The sequence below is a fragment of the Coregonus clupeaformis genome, chromosome 8, assembly GCF_020615455.1.
Source record: "Coregonus clupeaformis isolate EN_2021a chromosome 8, ASM2061545v1, whole genome shotgun sequence".
Taxonomy (NCBI): Eukaryota; Metazoa; Chordata; class Actinopteri; order Salmoniformes; family Salmonidae; genus Coregonus; species Coregonus clupeaformis.
This window is the reverse complement of record NC_059199.1, coordinates 22,207,372-22,228,229: the sequence shown is the minus strand read 5'-3', so window position 1 is coordinate 22,228,229 and position 20,858 is coordinate 22,207,372. Positions and strand designations below refer to the sequence as shown.

Here is a 20,858-nt window from a genome sequence, read left to right as displayed (position 1 = left end):
CCGTTAATAGCCTCGAGTGAGTTAACGGAGATGAGCACGCGCTCCCTGCTTCTCTTGCCGTTAAGTTTTACTGTACGGTGAGGTGCAATAAAGATGTTTGTGTTACTCCCTTCCTCTTCAGGCCTATTTACGAGGAATGTAAAGCAAGCCGCATGCTCACACTATCCCAGCGGTAGCCAACCCTCTTCCTGGAGTGCTGCAGGTATCTCAGGATTTTGTTCCAACTAGGCACCACACCCGACCAACTGAGCTAATTGATCAGTTCAATGATTGCCTAAATTCAACACACCTGGTCTTCCAGGTCGGCTAAATCAAAAACATGAAGTGCCTGCTGCACTCCAGGACCAGGGTTGCCTACCCCTGCACTATACCACGGTGTAGCATACAGCAGCCTATAGGTCCTAAACCTCTAGCTTCAGACAGGGTCTGCTCAGAACGAATCAATGGGATGGGCATTTGATTTCCATAGGGGGGGCACATTTTTTCAAGGGACCTCCTATGTGTGCACACTATTTAATGGGGATGTAGCTCAGTTGGTAGAGCATGGCGTTTGCAACGCCAGGGTTGTGGGTTCGATTCCCACGGGGGGCAGTATGAAAAAAAGATATAAAAAAAATAATGAATGCATTCACTAACTGTAAGTCGCTCTGGATAAGAGTGTCTGCTAAATGACTAAAATGTAATGTAAATGTAGTAAAGACCATAGGCATCGTGTGAGCTTCAAGTTTGGGGAAGCAATTTATCCTACAATTTCTACCGATCTGCTTGCCAGTTATGATTTTCACGTGCATGTTTTCAGGGAACAGTTTCATTTAAATAATAGTGTTTTTGTTTCTTAAAATCATTGTCAGAGTTAATCATAAAAATCTGAATTAAAATGATAAAAATCTAAAAGTTTAAATTCAGCTAATGCAAGAGCACCAGCCTCTGCCATATGGACACAATGATACACTGTGATCCATTGGCGGCTAAAGAAATGAGCGCATGGAATTCAGCGATTGCCTAGAGGCCAATGCAGCAGTAGGCCTATAACTTCCATTGTCAACTAAGCAAAATACATAGGCCTAAACTGACAAATAAAAACAGTATGCCTAGAAAATATCCTGATGAAAATTCAGGTTCTTTCAATGGCATTCATCTCTCTACTCTGCCTGTCTGCATCCCTTTCTACAGTATCTGTCTTGAATTTAGCTATCACTAGTGAAGTGCAACTCTGTATCAAATCAATCAACTGGGTCTGGCCTGAAGCTGTTGCTAGCTAACTTGCAACATTGTATCAACTAGCCTATTCCAGGCCCTACATTTCCAGGCCAGTCAGTGTGCTCTGGACAGACAGCTGTTTTTGTGCAAGGGAAAAATGGTCAGGTATTTTACGACATCTCCACTGGATATATGGAATAATCAGATCATTATATTTTGCTCTTTCACACCAAGGCTTGGTGATTATCGAGGCTGGGAGAGTGTTGGAAAGATTTTTCAAATACTGTGAGGAACTATTAAAGTTTGCAATGAATGTTTAAAAAACAGACTTTGTTAACTTACTGTGTGAGGTGAAGAAAAAATTATAGGTTATTAGTGGTGCATGTGGTGAGCTAACACAATCAGAAATCAGACATCCCTAAATAGGCACTTTCCTACATTTGGATGCAGCAGGCCAGGTAGGTAGGCCTACTTGCTACATCAATATTATCAGGACAGAGAAACCAGACACATGCTCATTGCTCACATGGAGCACTCCAAACAAAAGACAATGAAAGAATTTACTAATCAAATCTCATAAATGATGTTTATGAAATAAACCAAAACTTGTTTCTCACAAGTGTAGCAGGTTGTGAACTCTGCGAACAACATCACTCGAATATCATTGCTTTAAATCAGAGCTCACATGAGCACTCTCTCACAGTCTTTCTCTCTACATCAATTCCATTCAAATTGCATCCAAAATTGATAGGCATAATCCTGTTCAAGATGTATATATATATATATATATATATATATATATATATATATATATATATATATATGTCCTAGCCTACCTCTTTTAGGTAATAAATTCAATGCAATATTAGCCTTATATTTAGCTAATGAATGATGGGTTATGCATAGGCTTAGCTTGTAACTTATAGCCTCTGTCTCTTGCGCAATAGACACCTGCGCTCCACTGGCTTCTCTCTTTAAAAAATACGCTCCTTAACTCTTGGAGTCCCAGGAAAAGCTAGACTATAATTAATTGCTGGAAATGTCTTATACTAATAGACTATTCGAAGAGGGATGCAAGCTCTTGTTTGCTGAATGTTATATACAGCAGCCAATAGAACTCATGGGGAGTATGAAAGAAGAGGGAACGCGCAATAATGGTAGGCTATAGCAGTTATTTATTCAGACCCATAACCAGGCAATCTTCGTGAAGAGAAGTGATAGCTGTCTGCATCTTATTCTAGTCCTATTTCATTCAAATCGTGTCATTACAATGATGGAGATAAGGACAACGAAACGTATTTAATTTAACTGAAAGCGAGGAAGGAATGAAGCAACAATAGAGAGAGAAAGAGGTAAGCTAATATGCACATCGCACAACCTACTAATTATACACATTTAATTATACACATTTAAAATATGCCCTATTATATTTTAAAATTAAAATACAATTCGCTAGCCTATAACTGTATCTTCGTAAGCCACATGTCCTGCACCAGCCTCACATGTTCTCTCCCAGCTTCATGGTTTGAAATAGGTGCTTGAATTTTCATGCTGATCAAAGCTCCAGACATATTTATATGCTGTATAGTGGCTCCCGAGTGGCGCAGCGGTCTAAGGCACTGCATCTCAGTGCTTGAGGTGTCACTACAGACCCCCTGGTTCGATTCCAGGCTGTATCACAACCGGCGGTGATTGGGAGTCCCATAGGGCGGCGCACAATTGGCCCAGTGTCGTCTGGGTTTGGCCGGTGTAGGCCGTCATTGTAAATAAGAATTTGTTCTTAACTGACTTGCCTAGTTAAATAAAGGTAAAAAATGTAATATGCTTTAGAATGACAATCTGATTTTGGTGGGAAATACTGGGTTACCTGTGAGAAAAGTGATTTATTCTGGGGATGGAAGGTTTGTAAAATACTGGGAAAATATTTAACCTTATTAGCCACACACCCTCCCCTTCTTCTTGTCTCAACATTTTAAATTATAGTCAAGACTTATTATCTTCACACATATTTTAGATGCTTTTCACTGACAGATGCAACTCAATAATCACTAGGCCTATTGCCAAACGCACTGCCCAAATTGCAGGCTTCCCAAATAGGCATAGGCCTATGTGTGTAAGATTCTGTATTTGTTATCTTAGTTCACCTTTTGTTCTTGTACGTAGCCCTGTTTCTTTGTGTTCTTGAACGTAGCCCTGTCTTCCATTTTTGTTCATTGATTTCACCTGTGTTAGTTACTCACCTGGTCTCATCAGCTCCTTATTTAGTTAAGTTCTTTCTGTTTGTGCCTTGTGAGGTATTGTTCATTTTGACTCTACTAAGCCTTTTCCTAGCTTGTTTGTGAGAACCAGTTATAGCCTTCAGTCCTAGTTTTTGATTCTCCTGCCTGTTTGCCTACCTGTGTATGACTACTGCCTGCCTGTGACCACGATTCCTGCCTTTTGCGAAGGCGAAATAAACACCTGCCGCGCTCTGCGCGTGAATTTACACCTTTTTCTCCCTGAGTATTCATTACAATGTGCTTGTGATTTGAAACAATGCACAACCATTTGTTTTTAAAGACGCAAATGATCCTCTGTGGCTAAGGCATTCTCTCTGGTTAATTATTTTTGAATTATTTTATTTAGACAGGAGTAATTAGTATGACAATCCATACTCTTTTTGTCCAGATAGCATCAGATACATGGTCTAAACATACTGAGAAAGAGGGTTTCATTCGCTTCTTTCTGTCGGGATGCTTCTATGTCAAATAAATGATCAATATTTCAAAATGTTATTTGGAGGGACAAGGAGGTACCGTTGGGCAGGCCAGGCCCCCTAAGGCCCGCCCATAAATGCCTGCCATTGCTTTAGTATTGTGCTATAGGTCGTTGTTCATTTACATCGCCACAGAGTGGCGCTAATGCCTCATATTTGGAACATAGGCCTGGACTGTAAAGGATTGGAAATGGAACGATGCTGCTCTCTCCTGGCTCTTCCAGCGAAGTGCAGAGGCCTCCTCTGTTCTATGCCTATTGTCACGCCGATAATGAATCATTGCATGAACAATTTTTTGCCTATATTGTGGGACCCACATACAATAAACATATTGTAACTATATTTCAAAGGCACAAACAAGTTGAGTCTGCCGTCAATCAAACAAACAATCATTCAAAAGGGAGACTTCACTCAATGACACTACAAACAAATGTATAATAGCATACACATGGTCTATACCTATCCTTTAACTAATGTTCAAAGCCACAAACAGTTGTTTATGCTTACATTTACCTCACATCTGTCTGTTGCTGTCCTTGATGCTGACATCAGTAAAGCTTAACAGTACACTCCATCCATCCATCACCTATCCATCATCTCTCCATCCATCCACCCATCCATCAAGCAGAAGGGAGACTTTGTGCACAGATTAGATTGACATTTTAATAATAAATAAATATCACACAGAAAAAAACAAAAAAACATTGTCTTGTGGATGATTGAGATAGTCAAAACATGAGAAAACATGAGAAGTGTCATTGACAAACATTCACAAGTAAATGGTATGAAAACCGGTGATTGATTGATTGTAATGTAAGGGAATAATAACACAAAATATCTCTAGCTCTGGACCAGGGCATTATGCTGTGTTTATGACAAGTGGGAAACTTGGAAAATACTACTTGTAAACTGGGAGCAACAAGTTGTGTGCATTTACATGCTTTTGAACTCGTTGAGAATGCCGATTGGCGAATGGCAAACAAGCTGCGTCAACCATAAACTAAAAGTACAGCTATCATGCTCGTAAACAAATTATAGTGTTCAAAAACCATATAAATATATATATATTTTTAATAAATTATGTTTTCTATTTGCATTTAACTGCTAAAAATGCTGCTAAAAATGCTGTTATCAAGGTCATTTCCTTAGTAGGTGACATCAGAGTTCAGCATGTGGGAGATGTCGTGGGCACAGGGATGATAGATGAGTTTCCCACTAGTAATTACAAGTTGGAGGGGGTTTCAACTGGAATTTTCCCATTCGTATGCTCATAGTTAAGAGATGTCATAAACCCAGCATTAGTGTGGCTTGCTAACGCTGAGAAGGGAAAGCTCAGTGCTAGCAAGAAGCACTAATGCCCATGACCAGAAACAGCTACAGTTGAAGTCGGAAGTTTACATACACTTAGGTTGGAGTCATTCAAACTTGTTTTTCAACCACTCCACAAATGTCTTATTAACAAACTATGGTTTTGGCAAGTTGGTTAGGACATCTACTTTGTGCATAACACAAGTAATTTTTCCAGCAATTGTTTACAGACAGATTATTTCACATATAATTCACTGTATCACAATTCCAGTGGGTCAGAAGTTTACATACACTAAGTTGACTGTGCCTTTAAACAGCTTGGAAAATTCCAGAAAATGATGTCATGACTTTAGAAACTTCGGAAAGGCTAATTGACATCATTTGAGCGAATTGGAGGTAATTCAAGGCCTACCTTCAAACTCAGTGCCTCTTTGCTTGACATCATGGGAAAATCAAAAGAAATCAGCCAAGACCTCAGAAAAAAAAGTTGTAGACCTCCACAAGTCTGGTTCATCCTTGGGAGCAATTTCCAAACGCCTGAAGGTACCACGCTCATCTGTACAAACAATAGTACGCCAGTACAAACACCATGGGACCACGCAGCCGTCATACCGCTCAGGAAGGAGACGCGTTCTATCTCCTAGAGATGAACGTACTTTGGTGCGAAAAGTGCAAATCAATCCCAGAACAACAGCAAAGGACCTTGTGAAGATGCTGGAGGAAACAGGTACAAAAGTATCTACTGTATATCCACAGTAAAACCTGAAAGGCCGCTCAGCAAGGAAGAAGCCACCGCTCCAACACCGCCAAAAAAAAAGCCAGACTACGGTTTGCTACTGCACATGGGGACAAAGATCTTTTTGGAGAAATGTCCTCTGGTCTGATGAAACAAAAATAGAACTGCTTGGCCATAATGACCATCGTTATGTTTGGAGGAAAAAGGGGGCCGCTTGCAAGCCGAAGAACACCATCCCAACCGTGAAGCACGGGGTGGCAGCATCATGCTGTGGGGGTGCTTTGCTGCAGGAGGCTGGTTCACTTCACAAAATAGATGGCATCATGAGGAAGGAAAATTATGTGGAGATATTGAAGCAACATCTCAAGACATCAGTCAGGAAGTTAAAGCTTGGTCGCAAATGGGTCTTCCAAATGGACAATGACCCCAAGCATACTTCCAAAGTTGTGGCAAAATGGCTTAAGGACAACAAAGTCTAGGTATTGGAGTGGCCATCACAAAGCCCTGACCTCAATCCTATAGAACATTTGTGGGCAGAACTGAAAAAGCTTGTGCGAGCAAGGAGGCCTACAAACCTGACTCAGTTACACCAGCTCTGTCAGGAGGAATGGGCCAAAATTCACCCGACCTATTGTGGGAAGCTTGTGGAAGGCTACCCGAAACGTTTGACCCAAGTTAAACAATTTAAAGGCAATGCTACCAAATACTAATTGAGTGTATGTAAACTTCTGACCCACTGGGAATGTGATGAAATAAATAAAAGCTGAAAAAAATAATTCTCTCTACTATTAATCTGACATTTCACATTCTTAAAATAAATTGGTGATCCTAACTGACCTAAGGGAAGTTTTACTAGGATTAAATGTCAGGAATTGTGAAAAACTGTGTTTAAATGTATTTGGCTAAGGTGTATGTTAACTTCCGACTTCAACTGTATATCTTACACACACACAGTTACGGCTAACATATACAGCTTAAAATACAAATACATTGTTCCTCAATCGGAAAGCAAACTGATTTTTTGGATCAGGCACCCGTCCTCTCTGCAGTCCTTTTATTCTTTTAGTTTAATGTTTTTGTCAGACTTTATGTCAAACATGACAATGGGCCTGTAGCAACCCACCCTTTCAACCCAAAATACTTATTTTCAACGTCATGTACTCATAGTGGTTAACCTCTGCATTTTGTCTGATAAAAGCTTCAACATTCCTAGCGATCGCTTAGGCCTTCTGTTCGATCTTCCTTATGGAAGAGAGAGAACTTGACATAGTGAGTGAGTTGATACGTTTTTGACCTTTGAACTGTGACCTGTGTAGAGGGTTCAGAGGTTTTCATATATACATTCATTCAGGTGCTCTGGTGTTTTCGTTATGGTTGTGGCAGTGTTTGGGTATGGTTGTAGGAATAACCTTCAGGGTCAGAGTGGGATATACTACAGGATTACTAACATACTGTACATTTGGTTTGTTCTATGATAGGGTTATAGACTATGGTTATGATTGAATTATGGCCATAGCTATGGTTGTAAAGATGGCAGAGGTGGGATTATGTTCTGGTCAAGTTAGGTTGGCTGTGTGGGACAAAAGCCTGCACACACTGCAGCCCTCCGGGACCTGTATTGCTGTTCATCCTTAACTTGACTGTGTTCTGATCTTCTCGAGGAATGCTGTGTGAATCTGTGTGAGGTAATACATTATGATGTGTGAGAGAGATCCACTGTACTTGGACCAGTGTTTCCAACCGCTTCGTTCACCAACCCTCTTGAAAATGATTTATTTCATGCATTCATACATGCACCACCAGATGGAGCTGTGACACTATCATTGGGGCTATAGTGTGTTCAGTTACATTCCTTTCTCCTTTCAACATGACTATTCTACCTAGTAACCATTATAGGCCTTTTTATACACACCTGCAGAGCTCGATTCAGACCTGTTGTATTGTTATGTAGTGTCCTAACCAGTTATAACCAGTTATAACATGGTGCTGAACTGTTACTAAGATCCTAATACAGTTGAGTTTAGGTGTATTTTAAGTCTTGAGCCTCTCTCTGTTCAGACTTGTTCATGGCTTCTTCTTCGGTGGGTTTCTAGATCGAAACAGTACATGTCTATTACATCCAGATCAAGATGAGTCCTTCCCATAGAGCTGGATAGAGGGCTCTTGTGCCACAATGCCAGCTTTAACATGGACAGTGTCACTGAGGGCTTCCCATTGTATAGGTAAGAGATGGGCACTCTAGTATCTCTATGGTCCTTCCTTGGCCCTGTGCTCTGTGGATGTGTCCACTGTCTCTCTATAAAACAAACCCAGTATCGTCCCCCTCTCTTGCACGCATCACAATAGATGTCCATTCCGTCCGTCCATCGTTAGCCAATGAGACGCAGCGCTGGCGTGATTCAATTAACCAATCAACCAATCAGACGCTGCTGGTGCGCTCCATATGGGTGTGGCAGAAGCTGTCGACAGAAAGCTTCAGCTCCGACATTCCGGGTTTTAATTCCGACATTATCCCAGGACATTCCATCTCCATCCCCATCCTGTCGTCTGTGGGGTCGTCAGGCTCCACCCCTCTGATCATCCCATACCCATCCGCCCGGGCCCCTCCACCACCATTCCGACAGTTACTATTCCGGTCCACACTTCCCATCTTCCCATTCCCACCATTATGTCCAAATATGGGTGTGACGGCATGTGACGGACACTGCATCGTCGTAACTGCAAGCGACTTACTACTAACTCCGGCGTTTGGCCCTGTGTTATACTGACAACGCATATAGCTGGAAAACGCCCTTCTATATGTCTTGTTAAACAACGTATACACTAAAGGGTTAACTCCGGAGGATATATATCCCACCCATACGAAGACGTTGAGGAGTTCGGCCAATAGCGGCTCGTTGCATGAACCCTGACAGAGGACGTATGTGACGTTGGTGATGAAAAAAGGACACCACATGATCAGGAAGAGGAAGAACACGATCCCCAGCACCTATAGAATAGGACAGAGAACATAGAACACATTAGAACAGATTAGATTAGAGAACACAATCCTCAGAACCTAGAACATAGAACAGAGTAGAATAGACAACATAGAACAAGATTCCAAATCAAATCAAATCAAATCAAATTTTATTGGTCACATGCGCCGAATACAACAGGTGCAGACATTACAGTGAAATGCTTACTTACAGCCCTTAACCAACAGTGCATTTATTTTAAACAAAAAAAGTAAGAATAAAACAACAACAAAAAAAGTGTTGAGAAAAAAAGAGCAGAAGTAAAGTGACAGTAGGGAGGCTATATATACAGGGGGGTACCGTTGCAGAGTCAATGTGCGGGGGCACCGGCTAGTTGAGGTAGTTGAGGTAATATGTACATGTGGGTAGAGTTAAAGTGACTATGCATAAATACTTAACAGAGTAGCAGCAGCGTAAAAAGGATGGGGTGGGGGGGGGCAGTGCAAATAGTCCGGGTAGCCATGATTAGCTGTTCAGGAGTCTTATGGCTTGGGGGGTAGAAGCTGTTGAGAAGTCTTTTGGACCTAGACTTGGCACTCCGGTACCGCTTGCCGTGCGGTAGCAGAGAGAACAGTCTATGACTAGGGTGGCTGGAGTCTTTGACAATTTTGAGGGCCTTCCTCTGACACCGCCTGGTATAGAGGTCCTGGATGGCAGGAAGCTTTGCCCCAGTGATGTACTGGGCCGTACGCACTACCCTCTGTAGTGCCTTGCGGTCGGAGGCCAAGCAGTTGCCATACCAGGCGGTGATGCAACCAGTCAGGATGCTCTCGATGGTGCAGCTGTAGAAATTTTTTGAGGATCTGAGGACCCATGCCAAATCTTTTTAGTCTCCTGAGGGGGGAATAGGCTTTGTCGTGCCTCTCTTCACGACTGTCTTGGTGTGTTTGGACCATGATAGTTCGTTGGTGATGTGGACACCAAGGAACTTGAAGCTCTCAACCTGTTCCACTACAGCCCCGTCGATGAGAATGGGGCGTGCTCAGTCCTCTTTTTTTCCTGTAGTCCACAATCATCTCCTTTGTCTTGGTCAAGTTGAGGGAGAGGTTGTTGTCCTGGCACCACACGGCCAGATCTCTGACCTCCTCCCTATAGGCTGTCTCATCGTTGTCGGTGATCAGGCCTACCACTGTTGTGTCGTCGGCAAACTTAATGATGGTGTTGGAGTCGTGCCTGGCCATGCAGTCATGGGTGAACAGAGAGTACAGGAGGGGACTGAGCACGCACCCCTGAGGGGCCCCCGTGTTGAGGATCAGTGTGGCAGATGTTTTGTTACCTACCCTTACCACCTGGTGGCGGCCCGTCAGGAAGTCCAGGATCCAGTTGCAGAGGGAGGTGTTTAGTCCCAGGATCCTTAGCTTAGGGATGAGCTTAGAGGGCACTATGGTGTTGAATGCTGAGCTGTAGTCAATGAATAGCATTCTCACGTAGGTGTTCCTCTTGTCCAGGTGGGAAAGGGCAGTGTGGAGTGCGATAGAGATTGCATCATCTGTGGATCTGTTGGGGCGGTATGCAAATTGGAGTGGGTCTAGGGTTTCTGGGATAATGCTGTTGATGTGAGCCATGACCAGTCTTTCAAAGCACTTCATGGCTACAGACGTCAGTGCTACGGGTCGGTAGTCATTTAGGCAGGTTATCTTAGAGTCCTTGGGCACGGGGACTATGGTGGTCTGCTTGAAACATGTTGGTATTACAGACTCAGTCAGGGACATGTTGAAAATGTCAGTGAAGACACTTGCCAGATGGTCAGCACATGCTCGGAGTACACGTCCTGGTAATCCGTCTGGCCCTGCGGCCTTGTGAATGTTGACCTGCTTAAAAGTCTTACTCACATCGGCTACGGAGAGCGTGATCACATAGTCATCCGGAACAGCTGGTGCTCTCATGCATGCTTCAGTGTTGCTTGCCTCGAGCGAGCATAGAAGTGGTTTAGCTCGTCTGGTAGGCTTGTGTCACTGGGCAGCTCGCAGCTGTGCTTCCCTTTGTAGTCTGTAATAGTTTTCAAGCCCTGCCACATCCGACGAGCGTCAGAGCCAGTGTAGTATGATTCAATCTTAGACCTGTATTGACTCTTTGCCTGTTTGATGGTTCGTCGGAGGTCATAGCGGGATTTCTTATAAGCGTCCGGGTTAGAGTCCCGTTCCTTGAAAGCGGCAGCTCTACCCTTTAGCTCAGTGCGGATGTTTCCTGTAATCCATGGCTTCTGGTTGGGGTATGTACGCACGGTCACTGTGGGGACGACATCATCGATGCACTTATTGATGAAGCCAGTGACTGATGTGGTGTACTCCTCAATGCTGTCTGAAGAATCCCGGAACATGTTCCAGTCTGTGCTAGCAAAACAGTCCTGTAGCTTAGCATCTGCGTCATCTGACCACTTTTTTATTAACCGAGTCACTGGTGCTTCCTGCTTTAGTTTTTGCTTATAAGCAGGAATCAGGAGGATAGAGTTATGGTCAGATTTGCCAAATGGAGGGCGAGGGAGAGCTTTGTATGCGTCTCTGTGTGTTGAGTAAAGGTGGTCTAGAGTTTTTTCCCTCTGGTTGCACATTTAACATGCTGGTAGAAATTAGGTAGAACGGATTTAAGTTTCCCTGCATTAAAGTCCCCGGCCACTAGGAGCGCTGCATCTGGATGAGCATTTTCCTGTTGATTAATGGCCTTGTACAACTCATTCAGTGCAATCTTAATGCCAGCATTGGTTTGTGGTGGTAAATAGACAGCTATGAAAAATATAGATGAAAACTCTCTTGGTAAATAGTGTGGTCTACATCTTATCATAAGATACTCTACCTCAGGCGAGCAAAACCTCGAGACTTCCTTAGTATTTGATTTTGTGCACCAGCTGTTGTTTACAAATATACACAGACCGCCACCCCTTGTCTTACCGGAGTCAGCCGTTCTGTCCTGCCGATGTAGCGTATAGCCTGCTAGCTGAATGTTATCATTGTTGTCGTTCAGCCACGACTTTGTGAAACATAAGATATTACAGTTTTTAATGTCCCGTTGGTAGGATAACCGTAATCTTAAATCGTCCATTTTATTTTCAAAAGATTGAACGTTGGCTAATAGGATTGATGGAAGAGGCGGTTTACTCGCTCGCGTCGGATCCTCACAAGGCACCCCGATCTGCGTCCGCGATATCTCCGTCTCTTCCTCACGCGAATGACGGGGATTTGGGCCTTGTCGGGTGTCTGTATGATATCCTTCGCGGCCGCCTCGTTGAAGAAAAAATCTTCGTCCAATACGAGGTGAGTAATCGCTGTCCTGATATCCAGAAGCTCTTTTTGGTTATAAGAGACGATGGCAGAAACATTATGTACAAAATAAATTACAAATAACGCGGAAAAACACACATAATAGTACAATTGGTTAGAGGGCTGTAAAACTGCAGCCATCTTCTCCGGCGCTGTTCTTCATTAGTGTGTATAAAAGGTTATGGAATGCAATAGAACAGAATGGAAAGGAATGAAATGGAAGAGACTAGGAGCGAAGGAGACGAGAATAGAAAATAAGCTCATAGATGTGTAAAGTTGGTCCTCACCTTGGAGGCCCGCCTCTCGTTCTTGATGGCCTGTATCATCCCCCGTCTCCCGATACTGTCCCGTGGATCTCGCCCCGTCGGCGAGCTCAGCTGTGACGCCACCTCAGAACTTGGAATTATGCTAATGATCTCTGAGGGGGAGGTGCTTAGGAGGCTGGTCTGCCGGACATGCTCTGCCCCTTTCAGGCATTTCAGACTCCCTTGTCTGCTAGGAGGAGGACCCTCAATGTTTATGGGCGGGACTTGGACGTTTGGGGCCGGGGATCGGTGGTTTGAGGGAGTGGGCGGTGCCTGTAGTGGCTGATGGGAGGGAGTCTTCCCCTCGTAGAGGAAGACGGTTGCCTGGCACTGGAGGACCTGGAGAAAGACAGACAGGATGTGATTTTACAGTGGTCAAATTTTGTCCTACTGTTCTTATGTCTTATGTCTGTGTTTGCTATGTGTATCAGCACATGCCTTTTAAGCCGAAGACACATTTCCATTCCTATCAAAAAGGGACAATAACATTTTGGAAATTGAAGAAATACATTTCTGGCAAATCAAAACAATGACAACACTATCTTAGTGGTTGTAGCCGACAAAGTTGGGCCTGTGTTATATTTCCTCTCTGACAGACCAATGAGATTCAATCAGAGGTGGGACAAATACATGGCTAGCCAATCAAAAGACAGAACATTAAATGGCTAACCAATCAAAACACTCTCTGACAGACCTGTATGGTTAGGTAGTAGGATACCACCATGATGACCAATGGGATGAAGAAGGCCACGAACGAGCCAATCAGCATGAAACGCTCCTCGTTGAGGACACAGCTTCCGTCAACAAACACCTTGTCCTTGTTATGGAGGCCGATGACAGGGATAGGCATTGACACTCCTAGTAGAAGGAGAGAGAGAAAGAGAATGAGATTAGACAAGAAGATAGATAGATCAGAGAGAGACAGATAAAGGCATTGTCCTTGTAAAGGCTGATGACCAGGATAGGATTGGACACTCCTAAGATAGAGGGAGAGAAAGAAAGAGAGGGATGAGATAGGAGAAAAGTAGGGAAGGAGGGAGGGGAGAGAAAGAAAAGGGGGTTTGAGAGAAGGAGAGACAGATGAAGACTTTATCCTTGTTGTGGATGCTGATTAATGTTTTAGGCATGGACACTCCTTAGAGAAGGAGAGAGATAAATAAAAGGATGTGGCGAGGAGAGAGATTAAGAAATTGTCCTTGTTGTGGAGGCCGATGACTAGATATGGATGAAAAAATAGAAAGAGCGAGAGAAAATAGGGATGAGAGAAGGAAATAAAAAGAGAGGAGTGGGAGGGAGGAGTGTGATGAAGACCTAATAACCATCATTAAATGTAGAGAGAAGGATGAAAGAGGAATACAGAGAGAGAAGCGAGAGAAAGAAAAAGGATAGAGAGAGAGACAGAAAGAAAGAGAGAGAAAGAGAGAGAAAGAGAGAGAGAAAGAAAGGAAGAGAGAGAGAGAGAGAGAGAGAGAGAGAGAGAGAGAGAGAGAGAGAGAGAGAGAGAGAGAGAGAGAGAGAGAGAGAGAGAGAGAGAGAGACTAACAGACAGACAAAGACAGAGAAAATAGTAATTCCACGCATCCCTCTAATCCAGTGGTGTCAAATTTATTTTGCCCCGGGGGCTGAATTCGGTCTTCCACGAGGTCCGTCTATATTTGCAAAAACTGGTATATTTAAGCTTTCATTTTGGTGATTATTAACAAGCAGTCAAGAAACTGCATTCGGAAAGTATTCAGACCCCTTGACTTCTTCCACATTTTGTTACATTACATTTTGTTACATTATTTTCCTCATCAATCTACACACAATACCCCACAATGACAAAGAGAAAACAGGTTTTTAGACATTTTGCAAATGTATTAAAAATAAAAAACAGAAATACCTCATTTACATAAGTATTCAGAACCTTTGCTATGAGACTCAAAATTGAGCTCAGGTGCATCCTGTCTCCATTGATCATCCTTGAGATATTTCTACAACTTGAATGGAGTCCACCTGTGGTAAATTCAATTGATTGGACATGATTTGGAAAGGCACACACCTGTCTATATAAGGTCCCACAGTTGACAGTGCATGTCAGAGCCAAAATCAAGCCATGGGGTCAAAGGAATTGTCCGTAGAGCTCAGAGACAGGATTGTGTCGAGGCACAGATCTGGGGAAGGATACCAAAAAATGTCTGCAGCATTGAAGGTCCCCAAGAACACAGTGGCCTCCACCATTCTTAAATGGAAGAAGTTTTGAACCACCAACACTGTTCTTAGAGCTGGCCACCCGGCCAAACTAAGCAATCGGGGGAGAAGGGCCTTGGTCAGGGAGATGACATAGAACCCGATGGTCACTCTGACAGAGCTCCAGAGTTCCTCTGTGAAGATGGGAGAACCATCTCTGCAGCACTCCATCAATCAGGTCTTTATGGTAGAGTGGCCAGACGGAAGGCACCTAAAGGACTCTCAGACCATGAGAAACAAGATTCTTTGGTCTGATGAAAGCAAGATTTAACTCTTTGGCCTGAATGCCAAGCCTCACGTCTGGAGGAAACCTGGAACCATCCCTATGGTGAAGCATGGTGGTGGCAGTATCATGCTGTGGGGATGTTTTTCAGCGGCAGGGACTGTGAGACTAGTCAGGATCGAAGGAAATAGAGAAGGAGCAAAGTACAGAGAGATTCTTGATGAAAACCGTCTCCAGAGGGCTCAAGACCTCAGACTGGGGCAAAGGTTCACCTTCCAACAGGACAACGACCCTAAGCACACAGCCAAGACAACACAGGAGTAGCTTCGGGACAAGTCTCTGAATGTCCTTGAGTGGCCCAGCCAGAGCCCGGACATGAACCTAATCTAACATCTCTGGAGAGACCTGAAAATAGCGGTGCAGTAACGCTCCCCATCCAACCTGACAGAACTTGAGAGGATCTGCAGAGAAGAATGGGAGAAACTCCCCAAATACAGGTGTGCCAAGCTTGTAGCATCATACTGAAGAAGACTCGAGGCTGTAATCGCTGCATAAGGTGCTTCAACAAAGTACTGAGTAAAGAGTCTGAATACTTAAGTAAATGTGATATTTCCGTTTTCTATTTTAAATACATTTGCAAACATTTCTTAAAACCTGTTTTTGCTTTGTCATTATGGGTTATTGTGTTTAGATTGATGAAAAAACAAACAATTTAATCCATTTTTGAATAAGGCTGTAACGTAACAAAATGTGGAAAAAGTCAAGGGGTCTGAATACTTTCTGAATGCACTGTATTATATATATTTTTTTACTCCCCAGAACTTTCCTCAGTGCTCACACAAAAAAAAGGAAAACAATTTCCCAGCACTGGGCACAAACTCGTGATGCTCAGAGCCGGAGTGCGCTGCTTAGACCACTGCGCCACCACGGTTCACAATACCCTGGCAAGCCGTGAGAATACTTGATGACTGTCTACCAGACCAATTGACATTACTTATCTTTCCATCCTCAAAGAGAGAAGGGGAGAGAGACAGAGAGAGAGAGAGAGAGAGAGAGAGAAAGAGAGAGAATCCTGTCTGTGTCAGTCTCACACAGTTGTGGAATACCACCATGCTTTACAAAGAGAGAGGGAGGGAGAGAGAGGGGGAGGGAAAGAGAGAGGGAGGGATAAACAGCTAAATAGCCAGGAGGTCTAGATGAGTAGGCAGAAAAAGAGGAATTAACAAAGTCTCCTTCTGCCACTATTCATCAACATTTCCTAAAGGAGTACTCTGTGTGTGTGTGTGTGTGTGTGTGACGCATGCACCCACACATCCCCTCACTTACCTATAGATATGGTCCATACAGCTGCTATCTTCATCATAGCTTTAGTTCTGGAGTTGAAGCGGCTGTGCTCAATAGGATTTCTTATGGCCACATATCGATCCAGAGATATAGCACACAGGTGCATTATACTGGCTGTAGAGAAGAGAACATCCAGGTAGATCCAGATAGGACACAATGCACTGGGCAGGGGCCACGCATAGTCTGGAAGGGGGGGGAGGCAGGTTAGATATATACAGGTAGATCCAGATAGAACACACACAGCCCAGCTAGCACATTTGCTTCATTGGAAGTTGTGGGAACGTATGATTTTGGTTACACATTTGTTATGGGAACAAAGCCATACGTTTCCTGACCTGTAAAACTGAATGTTTTTTAAACCTTCTGATAACAGAAGTGAACATTAGACGTGTTCTGGGAACGTTGATTTTTAGGTTGCAGGGAGGTTCTGAGAATGTTTTACTCTGGTTAATTGATCGTTTTCCTGGGTGGTTATATTAATCCTCTGAGAACGGAAATTATAGGTTTCTGAATAACTTTCTTAAAACTTTTACTGGATGTTTCAATAAGACTTTTAAAAACACTGCTAGCTTATTTTGGGTTCACTTTTTTAAACCAAGCACAGAAGGGACACATTAAAAGTAATTTCTTTAGGCATTAATCATGCCAACACATTTAGTTTTTATTGTGACACAGCATCAGTGAGATTCAAACCTATAATCTTCTGTTCTCTATCCTTGGAATTAGTCCACTGCGCCACCAGGATGGAGCTAGCATGCCATGTTGTGTATGTATACAAAGCTGTTCAATTTAGTCTATTCAAACAGAACCCATTTCAAAGGAAACAAGCACTCATTAAGGTCAGGTGTGGCCAATTAGTGGGCGCGGCCAACACACCTGAACAGACTTAACAAGATAGAGGGTAGAGATAGTTTTGTTGATGCTGAGAACGTAATGTATGTGTTTTTAAATAACATTCTTAGAACTTTCTCTGAACGTTACAAAAGTATTCTTGTGGTTTTTATGGAAAGTTTTCTTAATGTTCTTGGAACAATTTGAGAACAGGACTTTAGATAGAACCATGAGGAAACCTGTAGGAAACGTTATGTTGAAGTTGTGAAATTCCCACAGAAGAACATTGTTTCTTAATGTTCTTAGAACAATTTGAGAATATGACTAAATAGAACCATGAGGAAACCTGTGGGAAACATTATGATGAAGTAGTGAAATTCCCATAGAAGAAAGTTGTTTCTTATCATTATTGGAACAATTTGAGTATTATTTTAAATAGAACCATGAGGAAACCTATAGGAAATGAGAGAGAGAGAGAGAGAGCGAGAGAGAGAGAGAGAGAGAGAGAGAGAGAGAGAGAGACAGACAGACAGACAGACAGAGACAGAGAGACAGAGACAGAGACACAGAGACAGAGAGAGACAGCGAGAGAGGCAGGTTTGATATATACAGGTCAATCCAGATAGAACACAGCACACTGGGCAGCAGCCACTCATATCAGGCAGAGAGAGAGAGAGAGAGAGGGAGGTTAGATATATACAGGTAGATCCAAATAGGACACAGAGCACTGGGCAGGCGCCACACATAGTCTGGAGAGAGAGAGATAGTGGATAGGAGGGGGAGAGAGAGAAGTGTAGGCTAGATACAGATACACAAGTATGCACCCACACAAAACAACAAAGGCATAGCCTAGAGACATGGAAGTTGACTGTCGTGTTTGCCCGGAAAGACCAGGAAAGAGAAGAGAGAGAGAGAGAGAGAAAGAGAGAGCGAGAAAAAGAAAGAGAGAGGTGTAGGTTAGGTACAGAATCACACACGCTGTATACAGATACACGTGTAACTATCCACCCACTCATACAGAAACAAAAAGGCATAGTCATAGCCTATAGACATGTATTTAGATCTGATACTTGCCCAAGACACAGTCAAAAAGACTAGACGAGAGAAAAGAGAGACAGCGAGAAAAGTGTGGAAGAGGCTTTTTCCGGTTGGGTGGCAAAGAAGTGTACTGTTTGAATTCTGATTCGGCAGAGAGAGAGAGATAGAGCGGGAGAGACAGAGAGCGTGTGTGTGACAGAGAGAAATATAGGTTAAATGGTTAGATACAGATACACACACATCTTGCATGCTGTAGTGCACACAGCTTATTCTTATTATGTTGGCTGTGACTGAAGCAGAGAGAGACAGAGACAGAGAGAGAAAGTTAGAGAGCGAGAGAGCCACTAAGCGAACATTAGTATTCGCTACAGATGGCTTCAAGGGATTTTCCCATTGCCTCCTACACTCCATCTCTTTTCCCCCTCTTCCCCGTGTCCCTTCATCCCTCTTTTCTTTCATTCATGTTTTCTGAGCTCAGCCATTCCGCTCAAGTCCGTCTTTACAGCTGAATGGGAATCAAGGAAAGCCTCAGGGTGTGTGTGTGTGTTCTGAGTTGGATTATAGGGACAAAAAGGAGGTGATACATGTATTTTCTCTAGTCTGAATTAATCCACAGCTGTTGTTTGAGATAAACTACAAAGTGAGTGTGTGTGTGCAGTGACACAGTATCATGGACACAGTGTGCTAGAGATGATGAGTGACAGATTATAGATTGAGAAGAAACACATGCACACACACACACACAGAGAGAGAGAGAGAGAGAGAGCTGGGGACATGCTAAAGGACAGCGCTACTGCTAAAGGACAACGCTAGAGCTATCGCAGCCAACCCCGAGGCTACGGCTGAGGAAACGAACGCGTACAAGAAGGCCCGCTACGACCTCCGCAGAGCCATCAAACAGGCAAAAGGACAATATCGCAACAAGGTTGAATCCTATTACACCGGCTCTGACGCTCGACACATGTGGCAGGGGCTACAGTACATTACAGACAACAAGGCAAGCCCTAGCTGTGATCTGCCATCTCTACCAGATGAACTCAATGCCTTTTATGCACGCTTCGACAAAAACAACACAGAGTCCTGCATGAGGGCCCCAGCTAATCTGGAGGACTGGGTGATCTCTCTCTCCGAGGCTGACGTGAGTAAGGTTTTTAAATGGGTCAACACTCATAAGGCCGCTGGGCCGGAAGGTATTCCAGGGCAAGTCCTCAGGGCATGGACAGACCAGCTGGCAGGCGTCTTCACTGACATTTTCAACCTCTCCTTGTCCCAGTCTGTAATCCCCACGTTTCAAGCTGACTACCATCATTCATATTCCCAAAAGCTCTAAGGCATCCTGCCACAATAACTACCGCCCTGTAGCACTCACATCTGTAATAATGAAGTGCTTTGACAGGCTGATCATGGCCCACATCAACTCCATCATCCCAGGCACGCACGACTCCAACTCCATCATCAAGTTTGTTGATGACATGGCCTAATCACCAACGGCGATGAGACAGCCAGGGAGGAGGTCAGAGACCTGGCAGGGTGGTACCAGGACAACAACCTCTCCCTCAACGTCAGCAATGTCGACGTCATCAAGGAGCTGATCGTGGACTTCAGGAAACAGGGGTGGGTACACACCCCCATCGACGGGGACAGGGCCAAGAGCTTCAATTCCTCTTTGTCCACATCACCGAGGACTTAACATGGTCCGCTCATACCAGCACAGTGCCTTCCTCTTCTCCCTCAGGAGGCTGAAACTTTTTGGCATGGACCCTCAGATCCTGCTCAATCGAGAGCATCCTGATTGTTTGTATCTAGGGCTGTAACGGTAACCGTATTACCGCCACACAGGCAGTCACGAGTCATGACAGCAGTCAAATTCCACGTGACCGTTTAGTCACGGTAACTAGGCTTCTCCAAGCTCTCACGCTGCTGATGGTCATTAGTAGCCTAGCAAACTTGCTACCTGCCTGGTACTCAGCACTCGATTGTCCCTCTAATCATCTGACATCAATGCAAATGTAATCAAAAATCAAATCAAACACTTCATGAGAGCCCCTGAGCTCATGTTGCACAACATTTCTATAGGTTGCTTGAGAAATGGGTTGCTTGAGAAAACAGTTTTGATGGCCTCTACTAAAAAGATGAGGCTCCCATCAGCTTTCTATAGGCTAGGCCAACTATATTTATTTCTCAACATTCCTTATATTAAGCACATTGCTTCGCTTTACAACAGGAGTATAGCCTACCTGGCTGGCATGAGCGTCCTCCATTCGCTATTTAAGTGCATAAATGACATGTATTTTTTCCCCAGGTGCATGATAATGGTCCATTCTAAATCAAAACTAATTGAACACATATATATATACATTTTTTATTATTGAATATTAAAACATACAATCTACTTGCAGTGAAGCTGCTCAACATTTACATTTCATTCAGTCATCTAACAGACTCCCATCCAGAGCGACTCACAAAAGCAACCAGGGTCAACGCCCTGCTCAAGGGCACGTCGACAGATCTCCCACAAGGTCAAAAACGGGAACCCGAACCAGCGAACTATCAGCCACCAGCCCAAGCTCCCAACCGCCATGCCACCAGCCCTTCAAGATCCCCCCCCACAGTTC

At 43.7% G+C, this 20,858-nt stretch overlaps 1 protein-coding gene across 1 annotated transcript in view; it reads right to left on the bottom strand.

The window, feature by feature from the left end:
- Positions 1 to 6,952: 6,952 nt before the first annotated feature.
- htr2cl1 (5-hydroxytryptamine (serotonin) receptor 2C, G protein-coupled-like 1) overlaps positions 6,953 to 20,858 on the bottom strand; it is a 36,621-nt gene continuing 22,715 nt past the window's right edge. The window contains exons 3-6 of the mRNA XM_041884753.1: positions 16,357 to 16,557; positions 13,273 to 13,436; positions 12,561 to 12,917; positions 6,953 to 8,988 (exon numbers count right to left, since the gene is read on the bottom strand). Coding sequence (XP_041740687.1) covers positions 8,419 to 8,988; positions 12,561 to 12,917; positions 13,273 to 13,436; positions 16,357 to 16,557 — 1,292 coding nt within the window. The 3' untranslated portion in view covers positions 6,953 to 8,418. The remainder of the gene's footprint in view (positions 8,989 to 12,560; positions 12,918 to 13,272; positions 13,437 to 16,356; positions 16,558 to 20,858) is intronic.